The sequence below is a fragment of the Molothrus ater genome, chromosome 3, assembly GCF_012460135.2.
Source record: "Molothrus ater isolate BHLD 08-10-18 breed brown headed cowbird chromosome 3, BPBGC_Mater_1.1, whole genome shotgun sequence".
Lineage (NCBI taxonomy): Eukaryota > Metazoa > Chordata > Aves > Passeriformes > Icteridae > Molothrus > Molothrus ater.
The window spans coordinates 5,226,470-5,245,495 of NC_050480.2; the positions used below are offsets into that span (position 1 = coordinate 5,226,470).

The 19,026-nt window shown below is 46.8% G+C and overlaps 1 protein-coding gene across 3 annotated transcripts in view; it reads left to right on the plus strand.

The window, feature by feature from the left end:
- Positions 1-19,026, plus strand: part of RALGAPA2 (Ral GTPase activating protein catalytic subunit alpha 2) — a 93,698-nt gene that overhangs the window by 37,339 nt on the left and 37,333 nt on the right. For all 3 annotated transcript variants that reach the window (XM_036379483.1, XM_036379484.1, XM_054514174.1), the window contains 13 exons: positions 2,390-2,518; positions 3,730-3,858; positions 4,529-4,587; positions 4,887-4,995; positions 5,350-5,460; positions 5,794-5,862; positions 6,023-6,160; positions 6,609-6,795; positions 7,531-8,302; positions 8,566-8,637; positions 9,621-9,744; positions 10,530-10,685; positions 16,951-17,109. In XM_036379483.1, the coding sequence (XP_036235376.1) occupies positions 2,390-2,518; positions 3,730-3,858; positions 4,529-4,587; positions 4,887-4,995; positions 5,350-5,460; positions 5,794-5,862; positions 6,023-6,160; positions 6,609-6,795; positions 7,531-8,302; positions 8,566-8,637; positions 9,621-9,744; positions 10,530-10,685; positions 16,951-17,109 (2,214 nt within the window). The remainder of the gene's footprint in view (positions 1-2,389; positions 2,519-3,729; positions 3,859-4,528; positions 4,588-4,886; positions 4,996-5,349; positions 5,461-5,793; positions 5,863-6,022; positions 6,161-6,608; positions 6,796-7,530; positions 8,303-8,565; positions 8,638-9,620; positions 9,745-10,529; positions 10,686-16,950; positions 17,110-19,026) is intronic.

Genomic DNA, 19,026 nt, shown 5'->3' on the forward strand with positions numbered 1-19,026 from the left:
TTGTGTAATTGCTGAAAGGTTTGGAGCCATAATAAACCAAAATTATTTTACACATTTATCGTTCTAAAGGTCAATTATGAAAGAAGTAAAGCAACAACACTGTGCAGAATGAGTAAACCAATTTCCACGGCCATCACCATATGTTTTTCTTATGGCTTGTGTTTTCCAGTTGCTGTGTACATAGCATTCAATTAAAGTGATTCATTGACCAGGCTGGGAGCTGCTACCCGGAGTTTACGTTTGCAGGGAGGGGAGGAAGCCCGGCTCTGTTTGAATTACCTGATTTTGCCCTATCACTGATAGCACAGATGTCCTGGCTCCCTTGCTCTCTCACAAGCCTCCCTCTGCTGATAAGCTCCCTGAGCCCCCAGATTGCTGCCCCAAATCCTGTGGTGCTGTGAGCTGGGCTCTCTGCTGACTGGGAGAGGGGACAAACCTGGAAGGCTACCTGTGAGCACTGTCCTGGGCTGGTGCTGACCCTCCCCAGGCAGGGGACAGCCTGCCCAGCCCCAGCTGAAGTGCAGTGACCCAAAATGCCCAGGGTGATGTGCTCAGTGCCTGGGGTGCGCCTGGCTGAGCAGGTTTGTCTCCTGCCCTCCCTCGGGAGATGCGTGTTGTGCCCTCCCTCCTGGGTGTGTGTCACTGCAGCCAGCAGCCTGCACTGGGAATTTGAAGGGAAGCCGAGGACTGCTTCAAGAGCTTTTCAAAGGGAATTTTTGAAAGGTTTCTTGCTATGGAAGATGATTTATTTTTAGCAGCTCTGCATCTCGTAACTGGCGAGTAAATCCCTGCGGCCTTTTTGGACCGTGTGTGCTGTCACAGCATTCGTGTGTGACAGTAATGTTCTGTGGATCTCCTTGCCCCTCTGTGGGAAGTGTTCTGTGCAGGGATCCGTGCCCTGGTGTGTGACAGATGGGAGCTCTGGGGTGAGGACAGGAGTTAATGCAGTTGTTTGGAGCAGCTCCCTGTGCCACCGCCTCCCCAGCCAGGTTAGCCAGGGCTCTTTTATTGTGGCACATGTCAGCAGCAGCCTGCTCCCATCTGCTGCCCTGCTCAGGGCCAGCCCAGCCTTACCTGGCCCTGCTGTACAGGTGTGCTGTGCTGGACCAGCACGGAGCGTTAATCAGCCCTTAATTATAACAAGGTATGTCCTTTGTTCTGTGCCGACCGAGAGTTTGCCACCCGCTTTATGAGCGGCTGCATCCATCTGCTCTGCTTCTCAATGTTTGCATTAACCCATATTGACTTAAAATGTATCAAAGGAAGTGATTAAAACAAGTTTAAACATTAACTTGAGTGGCATTTTATCTTATTCAGGAAAGTGAAAGCATTATTTGCTACTATGTTAAAAACTAATACTGTTTATTTGAATATATAGCAGTTTCTTCATAGGATACTGGTGTTGCAAACACTTAGTGGAACACGAAGTAGGAGCTGTGCAGGTGTTGAGAGGGCTTTGAGAAAATAGTAGTGATGTTCAAGCATCTCTCTGTGAAGAGAAAATTGGGTTTGTCAGCTTTAGCTTCTGCTGTAGAGATTGAGAAGATGTTATGGGCGTCTCTAGCTCAGGCTGTCTTTGACACATCATGGAACCAGTAAGGATGGACATGGAAAAGGGTTTTCCTTTTGCAACTTTTCAAAATTTTATTGAGTGGAAAAATAATTATCTACTCAGTATAGAAATAGGTTGATGTAACTCTTCAGCAAATACAGTGTCACAGGTAAAGGATTATATAGATTTTATGCCTAATTTGAAACCTGCTGAAAGCTTGCAGGGAAAAAATCTTAGCTCAAATATAGGAACTTTGCTCTGGTTTGGAGAGACTGTGAAGACTTAAAATGTGGAAGGATTAGAGATGAAGGGCTTATCTGGAATGTGCTCTGTACCACAGGGTGATGGTGAGCAGAGCTGAGGCTGCTGCTCTGTTCCTTCAGGGCACCTGAAGCAGTGAGCAGGCCTGGGGGGGGCAGCTCATGTTCTTGTGGCATGGAATTCTGAGGGATTTGAGGAACTCACTCCTCTGGACTGCTGCAGTGCTTCATCTTAAGTCCATTAGTGTTTGGATGCTTGAATCCGAAGTCTTGTTTAACAGGATGGTTGTGTTTAGGCACGAAGAGACATGAATGGCGGTGTGGGCTTTGAACAGGAATTTAGGGCTACAAATGTTTCCAAAATACCAAATGCACTTTGGGCTGCTCCACACACCTGAAGTGGGAGGTGGTGATTACGTGGAGGTCAGTTTGCACACAGTGCTCTGGGAATTTGCACCAGCGTGGGACCAGGGAACCTCAATGTTAAATCGTCTCGAACCTCAAAGTTAAATCTTCTGACACTTTCCCTTTTGCTTTCGGGCTTCCTGGCTTTTCTCACAGGTGCCTTCTCTTGCAGGACATCCTGAACACTGTCATAAAGCACTGCCTGCCGTGGTTCTTCTTCCTGGGGCTGCCTGGCTTCACGATGCTGATCGGGGACTTCCTCGGCGCGGCGGCGCGCGTGCTGAGCGCGGACACGCCGGAGGTGAGCGCAGCTGGCTCGGCACAGCCACGCTGACTGGGCTCTCAGGGGGATACCGGGGTGGGAAATCCTGGGAAAAGGCAACACACTGGTGCTGCAGAGGTGTTGGATCCAAAGGCTGAGGTGTGAGGAAAGCATGTCCTGCACACCTGCAGAGCCCCGTGAGCGCCACTGCAGTGAGCAGACAGCGAGAGAGAGCAGGGAACTCTCTGGGTGAGGCAGCATCTCAGGCTAAATGTCAGCACTAACAGAAATGTGACTCTAAACGATCAAATTATCGAAGGATAAGTAAAATAGCAAGTCAATGAGGGGTTGCCAAAATAAAGGTAAAGGTCTGGCAGTCCTGGGAGAGACAGGAAAGCTTTGTTGCATGTGAAGCACCAGCTCATGGGGGACCTTTCAGTCTGTTCTGGCTCAGGGCTTTTGCTGCTGCTCTTGACATTTGTGTGGCTGAGCAGGTGGCCCTGTGCAGGGCCACAGCCCTCTCCCTGTTTCAGCAGAGCTGTAATGGTTTTCCAGCCACACTTCTTCCATCAGCCCTCAAAGAGCTTGGTCAGCCTCACTGTTGATCCAAAGCTTAAGTGCTAATAAGAAATGGATGCTCAATTTTCCAGGGAAAAGCCATAAACCAAAACACCCCCTTCCATTTTTCCTGCCTGCATAAAACTGGGTGTGCATTGCCTTTTCAACGTTACACAGTAGTTAATGTGTTTATAGCTTTTGCTGTGGTGCTTTTGATGGCTCTGTTGGAGCAGGGATCTCTCTGCACATTGGTATCACCTGTGCAGCGAGTGTGAGTGATCCTGTGCCACAGGATCACCTCACAGCAGTGCTGGATTAGTGCTTCACCTCCTCACTCAGCTGTTCTTCAGGGGGTTCTGTACTTCCTGTTGGCATCAAAGGGCTGATTGTGAGATTGAGTAATGAGGGGAGGTATTAAAGATGTAGGATGTGTTCAGGAGTGGGGCCAGCTCAGCCTCACGAGGAGAACAGAGCAGCACAGCAGGGAAAGCAGGGGCAGGAAGGTGTGTGTTAGGTACTGCTGGGCTGTATTCCCTGGAACAGCTGAATGCAGCATTGTGAATCTAGCAGGCTGAGTATGGCAGTGCACACTGGCCTCAGAGCTGGAGGCATCTCCACATGTGAAGGGTTTTCAGTGACTATTTCAGGGAATATTTTTTAGTGACTATTTCTGCCTGCTTGCCCTTCGCCAGGCTCCCCGCTCTGAAGCTCACACCATCCTTGGTGCTCTTGTGTGCTTTCCCAACACCTACCAAGGAATCCCACAGTTGGGACCCATCTCAGAAGCTGGTGAGAGCATCACAGGAACTGGAGATTTGAAGGTAAAGCCATTTATTGTAAATCCTTAGGTGGCCTAACCTGGTTTCCCTATGCAGTGACTTCATTCCTGCCCAAGTGGTTGCCCTCACACAAATCTCTGTTTGATAAACGTGAGGCACCACAGTGATCCACTGCTCAAAATTAGGGATGGCTGGTGAGGAATCTCTGAGTTCCTCATGTGTGGCCTGAGGAGGCAGAACCAAAGGGAATGCAGAAATGCCTTCACATGCTTGGCTCCTGTTCTTGCTTCTTCATCAGGCCTTGGAGAGTCACTGGAGGTGTCTTAATTCTAAAACTAAGACAGTTTTGTCTTTTCTGTACTAAATAATACCCGGAATTTTTCATAACATGTTTTGGTTAGAACCTGAACACTACAGTCTGTATGGAGTGACCACCACTTGTTGTTTGTAACTGCCCCTTGACACTGTAAATTAATTGATTTCCTCTTGCTGCCTGTACATTAGTTGTAAGCTGATTTGATTTGTCCTCAAGGACCTGTGTGTTTGAGTTGTAATCAATGTTTCTCCCTTGACAAAATACAACTGGCATGAGGTAAATATGCTTTAGCAAGAGATGGGGAATTAAAGTGTCTTCACCTGTAACTATGTGAAAATTAAACAACTTTAAAGAAGATGTATGAAAAAGATGCTTATTCTATTTTTGTTGTTTTAGTGTTGCCTCATAAATATTTTATTGAAGAATGCCACAGAGGAGCCATGTGAAGCTGCAAGGTAAAATACTGAGTTAAAGAAATGGGAAAATATAGAATTGGTTAGATTGGAAAAGATCTTTAACATTATCAAGTCAAACCATTTATGGCTTGGAAAAGTCTTTTTTACTGCTTATCTTCTGCTGCTGCCTTGTGGTTTGGTCCTGTGATTTTGAGCCTTACTCTGCACCATGAAGGTGCTGGCCTGTTGTGCTGCAGGGGAAAGAGAGATCTCATCTTTGTGCATCTTTTTTCCTTTTTTTTTCCCCCCTAAATATTGCTCTAAATCTCCTGACCAGCTCCCTTTTCCTTTTCCCAAAGATGCATAGCCATCTGTGGCCTCGGCGTGTGGATCTGCGAGGAGCTCACGCAGTGCACAAGCCACCCCCACGTGAAGAAAGCCATCAATGTCATAGGTGTGACACTGAAGGTATTGCTGTGGCGGGCTCTGATCAGCATGCTTTGGGGAAAAAAAGGCATTTCCACTTTGCAAATAATCACTGATAATCTGAGGCACAGGCTGCTGCTGTGGTGTCCTGTGCAAGATGCAGAATACTTGCAAAAATAACCTGTGTGCCTATAGACTCCTTCCCCAGCAAACTCACATAAAAGATCACACAGACAGTGTCAAACCTGCTGGTTCCTAATGCTGACCATGTCATCTCACAACACTAATGTTTTTTTTTCTTTGCAAAGATGCAAAATAATGAAACTTAGAAAATCTGAATGCAGTGTATTGTATCTGAATATTTTATTTGGCTTTTAATCACCTTTTTTCTTGCAGTTTTCCAACAAGCTAGTAGCTCAGGTAGCCTGTGATGTCCTTCAGCTGCTGGTGTCTTACTGGCAGAAGCTTCAGGAGTACGAATCCTCCCTGTGCCGGAAAATTACGGAAGTACGTCAGATTCTTTAAAATGTTTGTATGCAAAGTTGTCTTAATCCTTTCCTTGGGCAGCTGTGATTTTGTTAACTCCTCCTTTTTATTTTTATTGTGAGAGAGGTACTTGCTACACTCCCTGGACCAGTGTAGGTCCCTTGTTTGTAGTGACTTGTGTGCAAAGTGCTCAGTAAAATGTTCTCATTGGCTGGCACGGGCAGTTGGGTGCTCCTAGGAAAACTTTTACCTGTTCCACACCCTGTGGAACTGTCTTCCACACCCTGTGGAAGGTCTGTCTCTGCAGAGGAAGAAGCTGAGTGCCTTTCTGACACTTGGTTTGTTTGGCTGCAGATCCTGGTGGCCACCATCGCGTTCCTCCTGCCCAGTGCTGAATACTCCTCCATGGAAGCGGATAAGAAGGTGTGTCACTGAAAAGAGCTGTCTCCATTATTTTTGCTGTTTGAGGGGGGTTTTAAATGAGGTTGCTCCTAACCAGAGCTGAATTTTAAACTTTCCAATTCATACTCTAAAGTCTGGGTGAATTTATTAGAGTGTACCTAAGCACCGTGTTCTTGTTCAGTTCATAGTTTCACTGCTGCTTTGCTTGCTGGACTGGTGCATGGCACTGCCCATGAAAATGCTGCTGGAGCCCGTGTCTGCTGGTGCTGTGGAGGACCAACATGCATCCAGAGCTCCTTTGCTGGATTATATTTACAGAGTGAGTAGGGGGAAGGAAGGTGATTTACTCTGCCTGGCTGTTTAAAGATGCCTTTCACACACCCAGAAGGCAGAGAAGCAGCTTTGTCAAGCACTAGAAAATCATGTCATCCAGGTGAGAAGTTACAAATGCAAAATGTTAAGAAGATAAGATTAGAGATGTAGAACAGATAGGGGATGGTGAAGACAAAGGCAAAATGCTTAAAACAACAAGCTGGGGGAAATAATCTTTGCAGAAATACTTGCATTATTTGAAGTGGGCTGTTAAAATACAGAGCAAGCCTGAAGTGAGCTGTTAAAAGCACAGAATCAGTGCAGATGGAGACTGTTAATTTAGAAATGCTGAATTTGGACATGGGTGGGTCGTGGAGTGTGTCAGAACTGGGGGTCCTGCTCGCTGGGTGTGTTGGGGACTGTCCCAGGTTGTCACTGGCTCCGTGTCCCTGCAGGTCCTGCACTGCTGCATCAATGGCTCCAGCACCTACACGCAGCAAAGCCACTATGTGCTGAGCCTGGCCGACCTCTCCTCCTCTGACTACGACCCCTTCCTGCCACTGGGGAACGTCAGGAGCTCCTCAGAGCCAGCCCAGTGCCCCTCCTCCACCGATTTGGGCAACCTGCTCACCGTGGCTGAAGGTAAGGGCGTGCCCAGAGTGTGGGCTGGGCCAGCATGTGTGTGCAGCAGTGGGAAGCAGTGTTCCAGGCTCCATCTCTGCCTTGGAAATGTGCTTCTCCTTACTGCACGTAGCAGCTGTTCCTTCAGAACTGGGCACAGCTCTCCCTGGATGAATTCCAGTTGCCTCTGTGGTAGGATGTTTGAGTTCATTGCCAACGCTGCTCCTTAGAACAAAATTATGTTTAGAAGGTGTAAAGGGAAGGAGAAACACTGTAAACCACAAGGAAATAGTTTTACACTGAATATGAAAAAACCTAGAAATGAGCAGGTTTCTGGCTATAAAAGGAGTAACATTCCCATGGGAGAAGAGGAGGCACAGCAGTAGCTCAGAGCACAGTCAGTTTATGAAATAACTGATGGATGTGCCTTTTCTGAGGGGACCATCTGAGCATCCAGGAAGTCTCTCCTTGCCTCACTTTTCCACCTGCCAGGGATGGAGGAGCATTGCTTTGAGATGTCATCTCTGGTTTGCCTTGGCTTTTCTGCCATTCCACCCTCCTGTTCTGAGGGCTGTGGGGATGTGGTGAAGTAAAATAAAACTGTGGAATAGGTAGGATTTCTTGGAAAGCTGTTGGAAATACTTCCTTGAACAGGAAGGATCAACAGGTCACATAGGGCTGAAACCTGCAGGTGCTCCTTTTGTGTTGCCTCTGGCTGCTCTTACTGATCCATTGTGTTTTCCCTGATGGTTTCAGAGAAGAGGAGGAGGAATCTGGAGCTGATCCCTCTCACAGCGAGGATGGTCATGACTCACCTGGTGAATCACCTGAGCCACTACCCGCTCAGCGGGGGCCCCGCCATCCTCCACAGCCTCCTGAGCGAGAACCACGACAATTCCTACGTGGAGTCCTCGGAGCTGTGCTCGGAAGTGTTCCGCAGCCCCAACCTGCAGCTCTTCGTCTTCAACGACAGCACCCTCATCTCCTACCTCCAGATCCCCGCTGAGAAGAAGGCGGGCGCCGAGCCGGCGGCGGCGCCCTCGGACGTGCGGGTGATCGTGCGGGATATCTCAGGGAAGTACTCCTGGGATGGCCGGGTCCTGTACGGGCCTCTGGAGGGCTGCCTGCCGCAGCGCAGCACGGCCACTGCCTTCGCCATCTCCAGGGACCCGCAGCAGCACGGCCTTTCCCAGAGCGACGGCTCCCAGGTGGAGGAGGGAGAGGACGCCCTGGACCAGCTGCTGGAGAGGATCGGGAGCAGCAGCCCCGAGTGCCTCCCGCACCCGCAGCGCAAGCTGAACGAGCCGGCGCCGCCGCCCTGCGGGATGAGCGCCGAGCAGGAGCGCGCCATCACCGAGGCCCTGCTGCAGCAGAGCGCCCGGGAAAGCGAGTTCATCCTCAAGTGCGGCTCGGACTGCAGCATGAGCGTGGCCCGCCAGGAGCCACCGCCTCCTGCCCAGCCCCAAGCCTCCTTTTATTTCTGTCGGCTGCTGCTGAATGACTTGGGAATGAACTCCTGGGATAGAAGGTAGGAAGAGAGGATCTAGAACGTGCTTCGAGTACTCTCCTCACTTTTTTCCCCTGACACACTTAAGAAAGCGAGGCTCATGTAGCTGGGGGTAAAAGCAGAGTTTTGAACTTCAGTGATGATTTGATATACACACCAATAAATTGTGTATAACAATAATTCTAAGAAATCATATCATGCTAATTCTCTTAGCTGTTGGATGATGAAATACTGTGTCTCCACTGTGTTGCATTTGCCTTCAAACCTTTCCTATTTCTTTTCAGAAAAAGCTTTCATCTGCTGAAGAAAAATTCAAAGTTGCTGCGGGAACTGAAAAATCTGGATTCCCGCCAATGGTAGGTGATGTGTACTGAACACACCATTGATAAGGTTTGTGTTTCCCAAGGAAGAATGAGTCACCAGAACCAAAACTTCATTCCTGTTGAATCCAAATATTGGTATGAAAAGTGGACTGTTTGTTTCTCCAGAGTTGTGTAGCCTGAATGGAGAAGCCATCTGCGCTGACACATTCTCTGTGTACCAAGAACTCCAAATCAGTGGCAAAGAATAAGAGATTTTTTTTCAAGTTTTCTTTAGCCGAGAGGGGAGGGAATCAAATTGATTGTGACCTGGGTACAGCTGATACAAAACAGTATTTTGTACAGAGTGATTTCTGTGTCAGGAGCAGTACTTTGAGGGGTAATCCACCCAGAACTGCTCCCCAGCCAGGAAGTGGCAGAATGAAGTTCTGAATGTTACAGGGTTTTTTTCATTACTTGACATAGAGCTGTTTGAAAAACATCTGCAGCACTGCAGAATTCTGAGTTTCTTCTATCCCAACAGTTTCCACATCAAATGCACTTTGCATGTTTTCAGATAAGCCAACTGTCCCTGTCAGCCTTGTAGAACTTTGCCCAAGGTCTGAAAGTCAATAATGCCCCTTCTGCCTAGTATGTCATCACCCTGTAGTTAAAATTCTGTAGGTCAAATTATGCTCCCATTAACACCTGTGCCACCTCGCTGTCTCTGCAGTGCTGCACAGATCTGAGTCATTAACCCTGTAATTAGAATTTGGCCACCAGTTCTGTGGCTGATGTACAGGAGGACCAGGCTTGACTCTGCTCTCAGAACTGGGGTGTCTCTGCAGTGAGCTTTTGGTGGCCAGAAAAGGGGAGGAAATCTGAAAGTGAGTGGTGTATTTGTGTGCATGAAAGAAATTGACACACAGAGCTAAATGTGGGCACCTGGTCATATGTTTGCTTGGAGTGCTGGGGGATCTGAAAAATAGTTTTGAGTTGAAGCTTGTTTAATTTTGATTTCTTTTTCTACCCTGTGGCAGCCGTGAGACTCACAAGATCGCCGTGTTCTACATCGCTGAGGGACAGGAGGACAAGTGCTCCATCCTGGCCAACGCCAGGGGAAGCCAGGCCTATGAAGATTTTGTGGCTGGGCTGGGCTGGGAGGTAACAGCCATAATTCAGACAAGCTGCCTTGTTGCTGGTGGCACTACACAGTTTTTAATTAAAAAAAAATATTAGCTACACACTGATGCATAGCTGCTTTTAGCTCTTGCCATGGTCAGAGCACAATCAGCACAGGGGTTCTTTATGACATGTGTGGGTTTAGTTTGCTTTGTCAAAGTGGCGTGTCATAATCTAAATGCCATGGACATTTTGGTGTTTGGGAAATCCAGAGCAGCTGCATGTCACATTTAAGGATCCAAGTGCCACAGCGAGATGCAGCATCCTCAGGCTGGTGCTGTTGGGAAAACAAACAAGCCTTTGGACTCAGGCTTGACTTCAGAGAGGTGTTTCTTCTGAATGAACTTCTGGAATAATTTATTCTAAGGGTGTTTTTTCTGTACAAATATTCAGTTTCTTTTGCAGTTTTGCTGTTTATTTCTCTCTGCCTTTTGTGATGCTCCTGGCAGTGGGAGCTGCCAGGCCACAGAGCCCTTAGCCAGCAGTCTGTGGCAGAATGCTGTTGTTTCCTTGCTGCTGTTTGCTGGAGGAAGGTAAAATAGCTGGGTAGATAATGACTCAGAACCTAGTTCAGAGAGATTTAGTTTTAGTAAATGTCAAGTACAGGCACGGGAAAGACAAATCTAACGGAAAGATCGCAGAGCTGTAGGGGAAGACTTTCTCTGGGATAGCTACGGAAAGCTAGGGCGGTGATTTCATTAGAAGCAAATCCTGGTGATGTGTCAGTGCTTTCAGGTGGCTGCTCTTTGTGCCTTTGGCTCCCTCAGGTCGACCTGTCCACGCACGGCGGGTTCATGGGCGGCCTGCAGCGCAACGGCAGCACGGGGCAGACCGCGCCCTACTACGCCACCTCCACGGTGGAGATCATCTTCCACGTGTCCACCAGGATGCCCTCCGACTCGGATGACTCGCTGACCAAAAAGGTAAAGGCTTTGCAGTGTGTTTCCATCAAAATCTGAGCTGGGAGCAGCCTTTGCTGGCTGGTCCTGGCAGGCCGTCCCTGTGTTGCCACGTGGTGCTTCTGCAGCTGGGCTAGCTGAATTAAATGGCATCTAAATTCTGGGTTCTGAAACACAATTAACATTTCCATGGTAGCCTCAAATGCCACCGTGGGTAATAATATTAGCAATAATTTCATTTGTACATTGTCTGCCTGCCAAAACTGCTGTAGGTCGGTAGAACAAAGCAACCAAATGCAGCATCATCAAACTGTCCTGTGGGGAACAGCGAAGGGAAAGAGGGCTGACAGGCTCAGGAGCCCAAGCTCAGAGTTCAAGACAGCAGCCAGTTAGGCACAAGTCTGACAGGCAGCCTCTGCTTCAGACAGCCAGAACCCAGCACAAAATTCTGTTGGTATCAGTACTTAATTGTTCGTCTTTCCTAGCGAGGTACAATTTCAGGTTATGCTGTTTGCCAGCTGCTGCTTAGACCCAAAGATTTTTGGGGCATATGAAATCTCTGCCTTTTTAATTAGGATGGGCAGCTTGTCCTGCAGTGGTTGTTAGCATGTATCAGTAATGCTGCAGCAGCCATCCAGCTGGTTTCAGAATTATGTGTGCTTTTCTTTGAAATATAAAGGTGGCATCTCTGATTACTGGTTCTGAAAAATTGCCCAGTGTTTCGTACTAAAGTCAGATCTGTCTTTTTATTGTGATATCTGTCCTTAAAAAGGAAAACCAGCAAAATGACATGTTCCTCTTCATGGATGCAAGGCTATGGAGAAAAGTACTCTGAGTGCTTCAGGAAGGAGCAGTGGGGTAGTGGTGTTTAGGACAGGGCTGTAGAGTCTCTGTGACCATACCAGTGTAGGACTGTTTGTATTTTTATTATTCCTGACCAGTATTTGTCAAGCTGCTAGACCAAAACTCCAGTGATCAATGATTTACAGTTGCCCTAGGCAACATATTCCATATTCCTGTGCTCCACTTCTTGCACCACGAAAAAATCTCTGGTAGTGCCTCCTTTGCTTCAATTTAAGCCCATTGGTTCTTATCCTATTTCACATGGATATGAAGGGCAGATTATTTTGCAGCACACTTGTGCATGTCTGTGAACTGCTGCCATGCCTTTCCCAGACTTAGTTTTCCTACACAAACTGTGGCCACAAAGGGAAGTCCAACCTTCCCTTGTAAGTCCTGGGTTTTGTGAAAGCCTGGCAAAGACACTGGGATATGGTCTGGCTGTTGAGTAATTCATGACCTGGGAGAGGAGAGCACAGTGTGGCAGAGCTACCACAAGAGGAAGAATGGGATTTAGCTGCAAACAGTCCACTTATTCTCCTTATTTTCATTTATGTTACGGGTTATCACAGGCACTGAGGGTCTCGTTATTCTATTTGTCTTCCCTGTGTTTGCTCTAAGAGAATTCCTTCTCTGAGAGAAACAGAAACCAAAAGCATTTAGTAGCTGTCAGTCTCCAAGTTTTGTAGTGCCAGGAATCCAGGCCAGCTCCAGCACATGCTGCCTACAGAAAACAACTACAAAGGAATTGCTCTGGGACCTTTTCAGAAAACCTGAGATCTGCTCTAGGAATGGAACCCTGCAGGGATCAAACTCGGAATTCCAGTGAAGGACAAATCTCTGAGCAGGCTCATGGACCGAGGAGCTGCAAGGAGTGGCTCAGACCAGATGGCTTCCAGAGGGCTCTTCAGTCATCGTGTACTCATCCATGGTTCCACTCACACCAGTTTCATCCCATTTGTCACAGCTTCTGTTGTGAGCAGACATGCAGTCCTGTGCAGATGAGCAAGGATTGTGGGCAGATTTTGCAGACCTGCAGCTGTGAGTGGAGAAAAGGTGCATTTCAGAAGCACTGCACTTTCTGGAAGGGGGACAGTTCTCTCAAGGGCTTAGGTCCTTGCCTCACATTGTTGGGGCAGAATGTCCAGGTTAAAAAGATAATTTCTTACTTCATATTTCTTACTTCTTGCCATCAATGCTTTTGTTTTATGGGAGAGTGGGAGAGAAAGGTGGAAGCCCATGGCATTCATTAGGTTCCTGCTCCTACAGCTGAGCTGTGCCTGGTGATACAGGACAGTGGTGCTGGGAGGAGAGAAGTTCATCAGGATGCAGTGGGGGCCACAGCTTCTTTTTTCTTGCCCTCCCTCTGGGATCTAAGGTCCCCCTAATCTCTGAAATCTTTGTGATTGCTGGGGTTTCTTCTCTGCTTGTTTTGCCTCAGACCAAGAGAGGCTTCATCCCTGTCAGCACACTCCCAGCTGAACAGAAGGACTGACCACCTGCTGCCCTGGGGAGCCATAGCAAGGCCATAAATTCTGGGGGCTGGGGAATTCAGCAGATGTAGTAATTTTACTTAAATATGTTATTGTGGTTCTTTGTTTTTACTGAATGCAAGGATAAATTGAGTTCTGGTATGAATTTCCCAGAATAAGTGCATTTCCACTGGGGATGAGCTTGGCCCCTTGTTTTTGTGCAGTAGAGCTGTGATTTGCAGTCTGCATTTTTTTATTTGAGATACATGCTGGTATTATATTGCTAATTCAGGAGGGAAGAAAGGAAAAAATAAGAAGAAAGAAAAACCCCTCTCCAAATAAGTCTTGGCCCTGACAGAAATCTTTCCTAGTGGAGTAAACAAAATTCAGCTGATCTCTTTTGCTGCTGCAGGGTTCAGCATCATTGGTTCCAAACTTTATCTGTCTGTCTTGTGGCAAGAGTGAAAATCAATCCCAGGAATGGCATCCTACAGTCCCTGTCTCCTTTTGCTCAAATTGTGCTTAACGGTTTAAAGATGTGCTGCTGAATTTCTCAGTGATTTATTTCATCTTCTCCATTGTCAGGGCAGAACTTTTTCAATTCAGAAATCTGGTTGCAGCCCCATACTGAACTCTTGCTCCTTTGCTGCAGAAATTTGTTAGCTGGGGCTAGATTAGATTTTTAGCAGCTAATCTGACTGCTGTAGGGGTTTGCAGAGTGGGGACAGAGCTGTGCTATTGGATTTGTCCAATTCATTTGACTCCAGGACTATAATTGCACTTATGTCTTACAAGGCTTTTATGGCCTCGGGCTGGCGAGCAGCAGAAAAACGAATTGGCAGTGATACAGTGAGAGTGAAAGGGAATGAAAGGCACACATTATCAGTCTCCAGGCAGCCCTGCTCTGGCAGGAAGTTTCTTGCTTAATTTACAAATAAAACTTAGATTTTAGGATGGGCACACAGTCAGCCAGACAATGGGGATGTCAGGCCCCACTGTTACTTAGCGAAAGTAGCAGCCATGCCTCCCCAAAAGCAGGAATTCTTCAGTCAAACAGACGACTCCTCTCTGGAGCCAGCTGGCTGTGTAATGCAATTAGAAGGGAAGGGAGGTCATGCCGGAGGTGTGCACCGTGACCAGTGTCACCCACAGAGCCCAGGGCCTGGGCTGGAGAGTGCAGCCCTGGGCAGGGACAGCAGGGCTGAGCCGGGCCTGAGCCTGGGGCCCTGTCCCAGCACCCCGTTAGCCAAACCAGGGCCAATTCCTGTGCCCACCAAAAATTCCTGTGCACCAGGGAGGACACGCTGCCAGGGCCAGAGCTGCCTTCCCTCCCTGTGCACATCACTCCAGACTGCTGTTGGGGTTTGCTTCTAAAACCAATCTGATTTCATGTCTGCTTTGGGATTTTTTTTTTTAATGTAGCTTTTCTCTTTATTCCCCCCACCCCTAAACTGGGTGGGGAGTGCAGCGTGGAGCTCTGGCTCTGCACGCATCAGCTGTGGGGCTTTGGACATTTCAGCACAACTTGCTGAAGTCCTTCAGGGCACTGAGTTTGCCCCACAGCTGCTGTTTTGAATAAACAACACAGGAAAATAGCAGCTGGCTTATTGTCACTGATGAGATTATTGTAACGGCTTTTTATCAATGGAGTTACCTCTCAGTAACAAATATTTTTGATTAATGCCAATTTTTTTCCCTGTAACATTATACCTTGTAACTGTGGTGCTTAAGGATGTGTGGCTTCAAAACAAGGGCAGTAACTCAAGCTCTAAAACAAGTTGCTGGCACACACTAGGGATTGTGGCAGACTCATGAGCACAGCAAGTGTTGGTTCAGCTAAGTTCCCTTCTTCACTGAATTTTGTTCTGAAGGCTGCAGTATCAGTACAATATCAGTACAAAGTGTTTGATTATTATCAGAACAGTTCCTTGGGATTTTAAAAAGGGTCCCTCAAGCAGTATTTGGACATATTTTGATGACTGTTTTTATAGCAGTATGTGTTGTTTCTCACCCTAGAAGCCCTAGAAGGCACAGCAGTGCAGAGACTTTTCTTCAAAAGAGCTGAGCTGGGTTTGTGAATTATCCTCTGCACCTGGGCAACGGAGCTGCCTTATGGAATTTTGTGTCCACATTTATTTCTATTTCAGCAGAGTAAGGTTTTCTGGGTGCCCCCATTGCAGGCTCTCTGTGCAGGGAAGCCAGTGCCAGAGCTGGCTTGGGCTCAGCCTGGCAAACGTGGGCACTTCCAAATCCCTGGCGGGGGTTCCCTGAGCTCAGCTGGGCTGAGCTGGGCCCATCCTGGAGTGGGACAGCCTGGCCAGGCATCCTCAGCATCTGGGACCTGCTGTGCACACCCAGATGGATTTTAGGGGTGTGTCTGACTAAACCTGACATCTCCCTTCTGATCACTTTGGAGGTGACCTGGCTGCAGCTGGTCACGGAGAGTGAGATCAGGGTTTTGTCCTGTGTGTGAATTCCTGCTGCTTTTGGTATGTGTCAGTTTGTGGCATTCCCAACGTGAGTGTTTTCTTGTGTGTTGCTTTGTTTTTACTAAGCTTCTGCACAGATATCAAGGTGACCACAGGAACAGCAATTTCTACTTGCTTTGTACGTGTAAGAAGCTCTAGTAATAGTATTGTTAATGTTCCCATGTTTTTCCAAGATAAAAATGGTTCATGTTTTCTTCAAACAGAGCTAAAATTACCTTTATTCCATGGGTGTAAATAAAACAGAATTATTATCTTCTGTTTAATTTAAAATAAACTGAGAATCTCAGTCCTTCTGGGAACTGAGCTTTACTTCATTCTGCTGGAACATGAACTGTAAGCCAAGTTCACAGTTGTAACTTCTAAAAATTTTTCACAGTGTGTTGGTTTTGCCACGTTTCTCTCGTGACTGAGGGGTCCAGTTTGCCACCAATACGGAGGAGTGAAAGTTTTTCCTTCTAAAGGCACTGCCTGGCTCTGAATAGGGAAGCCTCATCAGCACAGCGTAGGCTGATCCAAAGCGTGTTGGGGTTAGTTGTTATTTACCAGTGAAAATCACCACCTTCTTTTCCCTTTTTTCTCTCCCCCTACACAGAGTGAAGTAGCAGAGCTTCGTTTTGGCTTCTTTGTTCGGTCTGTTGTGCACATTGTTCCGGGGGTAGCACCAAATTGGAGGGGGGGGGGGTGTCTTTTAAGCTTTAAGTGGGACTTAAAGTCTCTTTATGCTTGGAGCTGGCATTGTGTGTGTGGATTACATTTTAACTTTAAAGCTTACAGTTGAAACCATTGTGTGAGGCTTGTACGTGATTGCCAAATAGTTTTTGCCATCTGTTAGATCACCTCCAGCTCCTCCAGCAGCAGAGCAAACACACACACACACAGAGGCTCTCAGAGGCTTTCTGTGTATGTCATGTTTAAATTTTATCTGTATTTCATGCAGCTCTGCTCCAAATGAAAAGGTGTAACTCCCACAGTATTTCCCGTTCTTCTGTACTTCACACTGCCCAGATATTTTGCTGACGTTTCAGGCAGGAGACCCCTCCAGACACAGTCAGTGAGGAGATGTTTGTGGATAATAAATTCAGTTATAGTGGTTCATGACAGGCAGTTTCTTGACATTCTGAGTCAAGGCATTTTCATATTTCTGTGACAGCTGCCTTATTTTAGCTGGAATACAATGCTCCGTTGGTTAATGCTTTGTTCCAGTAATTCAGTTTTCCATCTTAAATCACTGTAGGTAATGTACATTTACATATCATGCTAATGGCTAGTTTGATAATGACTTAATTAAGCCATCAGACAACAATGAGTTCTAAATGAAGCAAATTATTGAGCCGATGCTTTCATGAGCAACTGGAGAAAAACAATATTTTAACTTTTCCGTAATGAAATATTCCTGCTATCGAGCATTGTAATTCAATTTGTGAGCCGTGACCCCTGGTGCAGCGTGGTTATCACAGGGATTAATAAAGAGCCAATTTGCTGTTGCAGCTCCGTCACTTGGGGAATGATGAGGTGCACATCGTGTGGTCCGAGCACACCCGCAACTACCGCAGGGGCATCATCCCCACCGACTTCGGGGACGTCCTCATCGTCATCTACCCCATGAAGAACCACATGTTCTTCATTGAGATCATGAAGAAACCCGAGGTACGTTCTGGGTGCCTCGCTGGCCCTGCTGTGCTCTGCCACTGAGCAGCGGTTGTGTTGCTTTCAGCAGGGCTCAGTGGTTTAGAGTTTGGGGGTTGTTTTTTCCCAAATCACTCTGTCCATGTCAGGTGAAGGATAAGCTGAGCAATGAGCTGACTTTAAAACTGGACTTACGGTGATCAGAGTGATTGCTCATTCTTTTTATAGCCATACTTAGTGCTGAGTGAAACACTCCAGAATACTCAACCCACAGAAGTTACTGGGCAAAGAACAGTATTTAAGCCATTGTGGATGTCCTCTGAGGCAGTGAAAGCAAACCATTCATGATTTGAGTTCCTTGTGTGGTGCTGGGTCACTGCTGTACACACAGCACTGAGCAGAACCTCACACGTCTGTGGGACTGTCATTGTCACCTGACTGGGTGGGATGATGCAGACACTGGACATCCTGTCATCAAACAAAGTATGAGAGGTTCACAGCTGAGACTTTTTTGGGGAAAAAAAAGCATTTTTTTGTGTAACGTCAGAGGTGTGTGTATGTACATCTGTGCATGTGTGTGAAAAAGCCCCCGCAGGAAATACTAGTCTGGTACATTATGGATGCAAAAATATGCGTAAAATATACTTTGTGCAAGTAGTCATTGTGATAAATACCCTTAGCCTTATAGGAGGGACAATGTTTGTCCAAAGGAGCAGCCAACTGTGGTAAATGCCTCCATCACATTCCATATTGACCAGGTGTAGACACTATTTTTTGAGTTGTGCGTGATGGAGTTGTTGGATACTGACAACCAGTGCTTTGTCAGTAGACATTTCAAACTTGAAAATTTTCTAGTAGTGGGCTGTTGGGTGTTTTTTTTACATATGGTGTTGAGCTGTGCGGTTTAGTTTTCGAGCATTTTAGCTTTTAGCTTTTTTTAATGTTCCATCAGGGAAATGAGAATTTAGCGTTAGGAACACGCTTGAGACTTCTCTGGAGCGATGGAGAAAAGCTGTGTCATCTTTCATATTAGTCAAAACCACCCAACGGGCAGCCAGAATAAGAGCTAACTGGAAATTTAGTGTTATCCCTACATTTAAAGTACAAACCATTACAATGTAATAAAATTAATCCAGACATTTCCAGGGCAAGTGTGGCTGACCTTTTGTTCACCAGCTACTGACCCCAGGGTGAATGAACGAGCCTTGCAGAGAGAAATGTCTGTTGTTTGGCTTCAGTCCCTGGCATTTAAATTGCATTCCCTAATCGAATGAAAAGGCTGTCCTCTCTATCAGGTTACAGAATCCATGGCAACATTTGGCCTTTTATATCCATAATGTTAGCCTTTTTGTTTGCAGCCAAGTAGAGACACCTGGAGCAATGTTAACATTAACCGCTTTAGCATTAATAGCTTCATTATAGAAGAATTTCTGATCAGATAGCTGTTACTTTTGTTATATTGCTTCAGCTTGTATTGTTTTCATTTTTGATCTCCCTGCTTGGCAACCCGGCAATGATTTGCAAATTTTTTTGTCTTGATTAATTAAGCAATATAATTATCAGGAACTGTGCTGCAGTCTTTGCCCGACAAAGCTTGGGAGGGAAGACAATAGTAAGTCTGTTAGTGTGAATGCATTCCACGCGTCACAGATGCACGAGGATATTGGGAACAATGAGAGGAAAAGCTGCCTGCGAGAGGGGACAAAGCATGCCAGGCAAGCTCCGCACTGCACATACCGCCAGGGACATGCTGCGGGTTCCCTGGGACACAGATGCCTCGTTAGATTGCAGCTCGTCATCAGAGATTAATTCTCAGCCATTTGGTACAATAATTTACCCATTCCCCACTCTTTTAACTAGTGCTGCTTGCTGTAGAGGGGAAGTCTTTGTGCTCAGAAGGTTTATTTAACCTTGCCTACTTTTACTGCGGGCAACAGA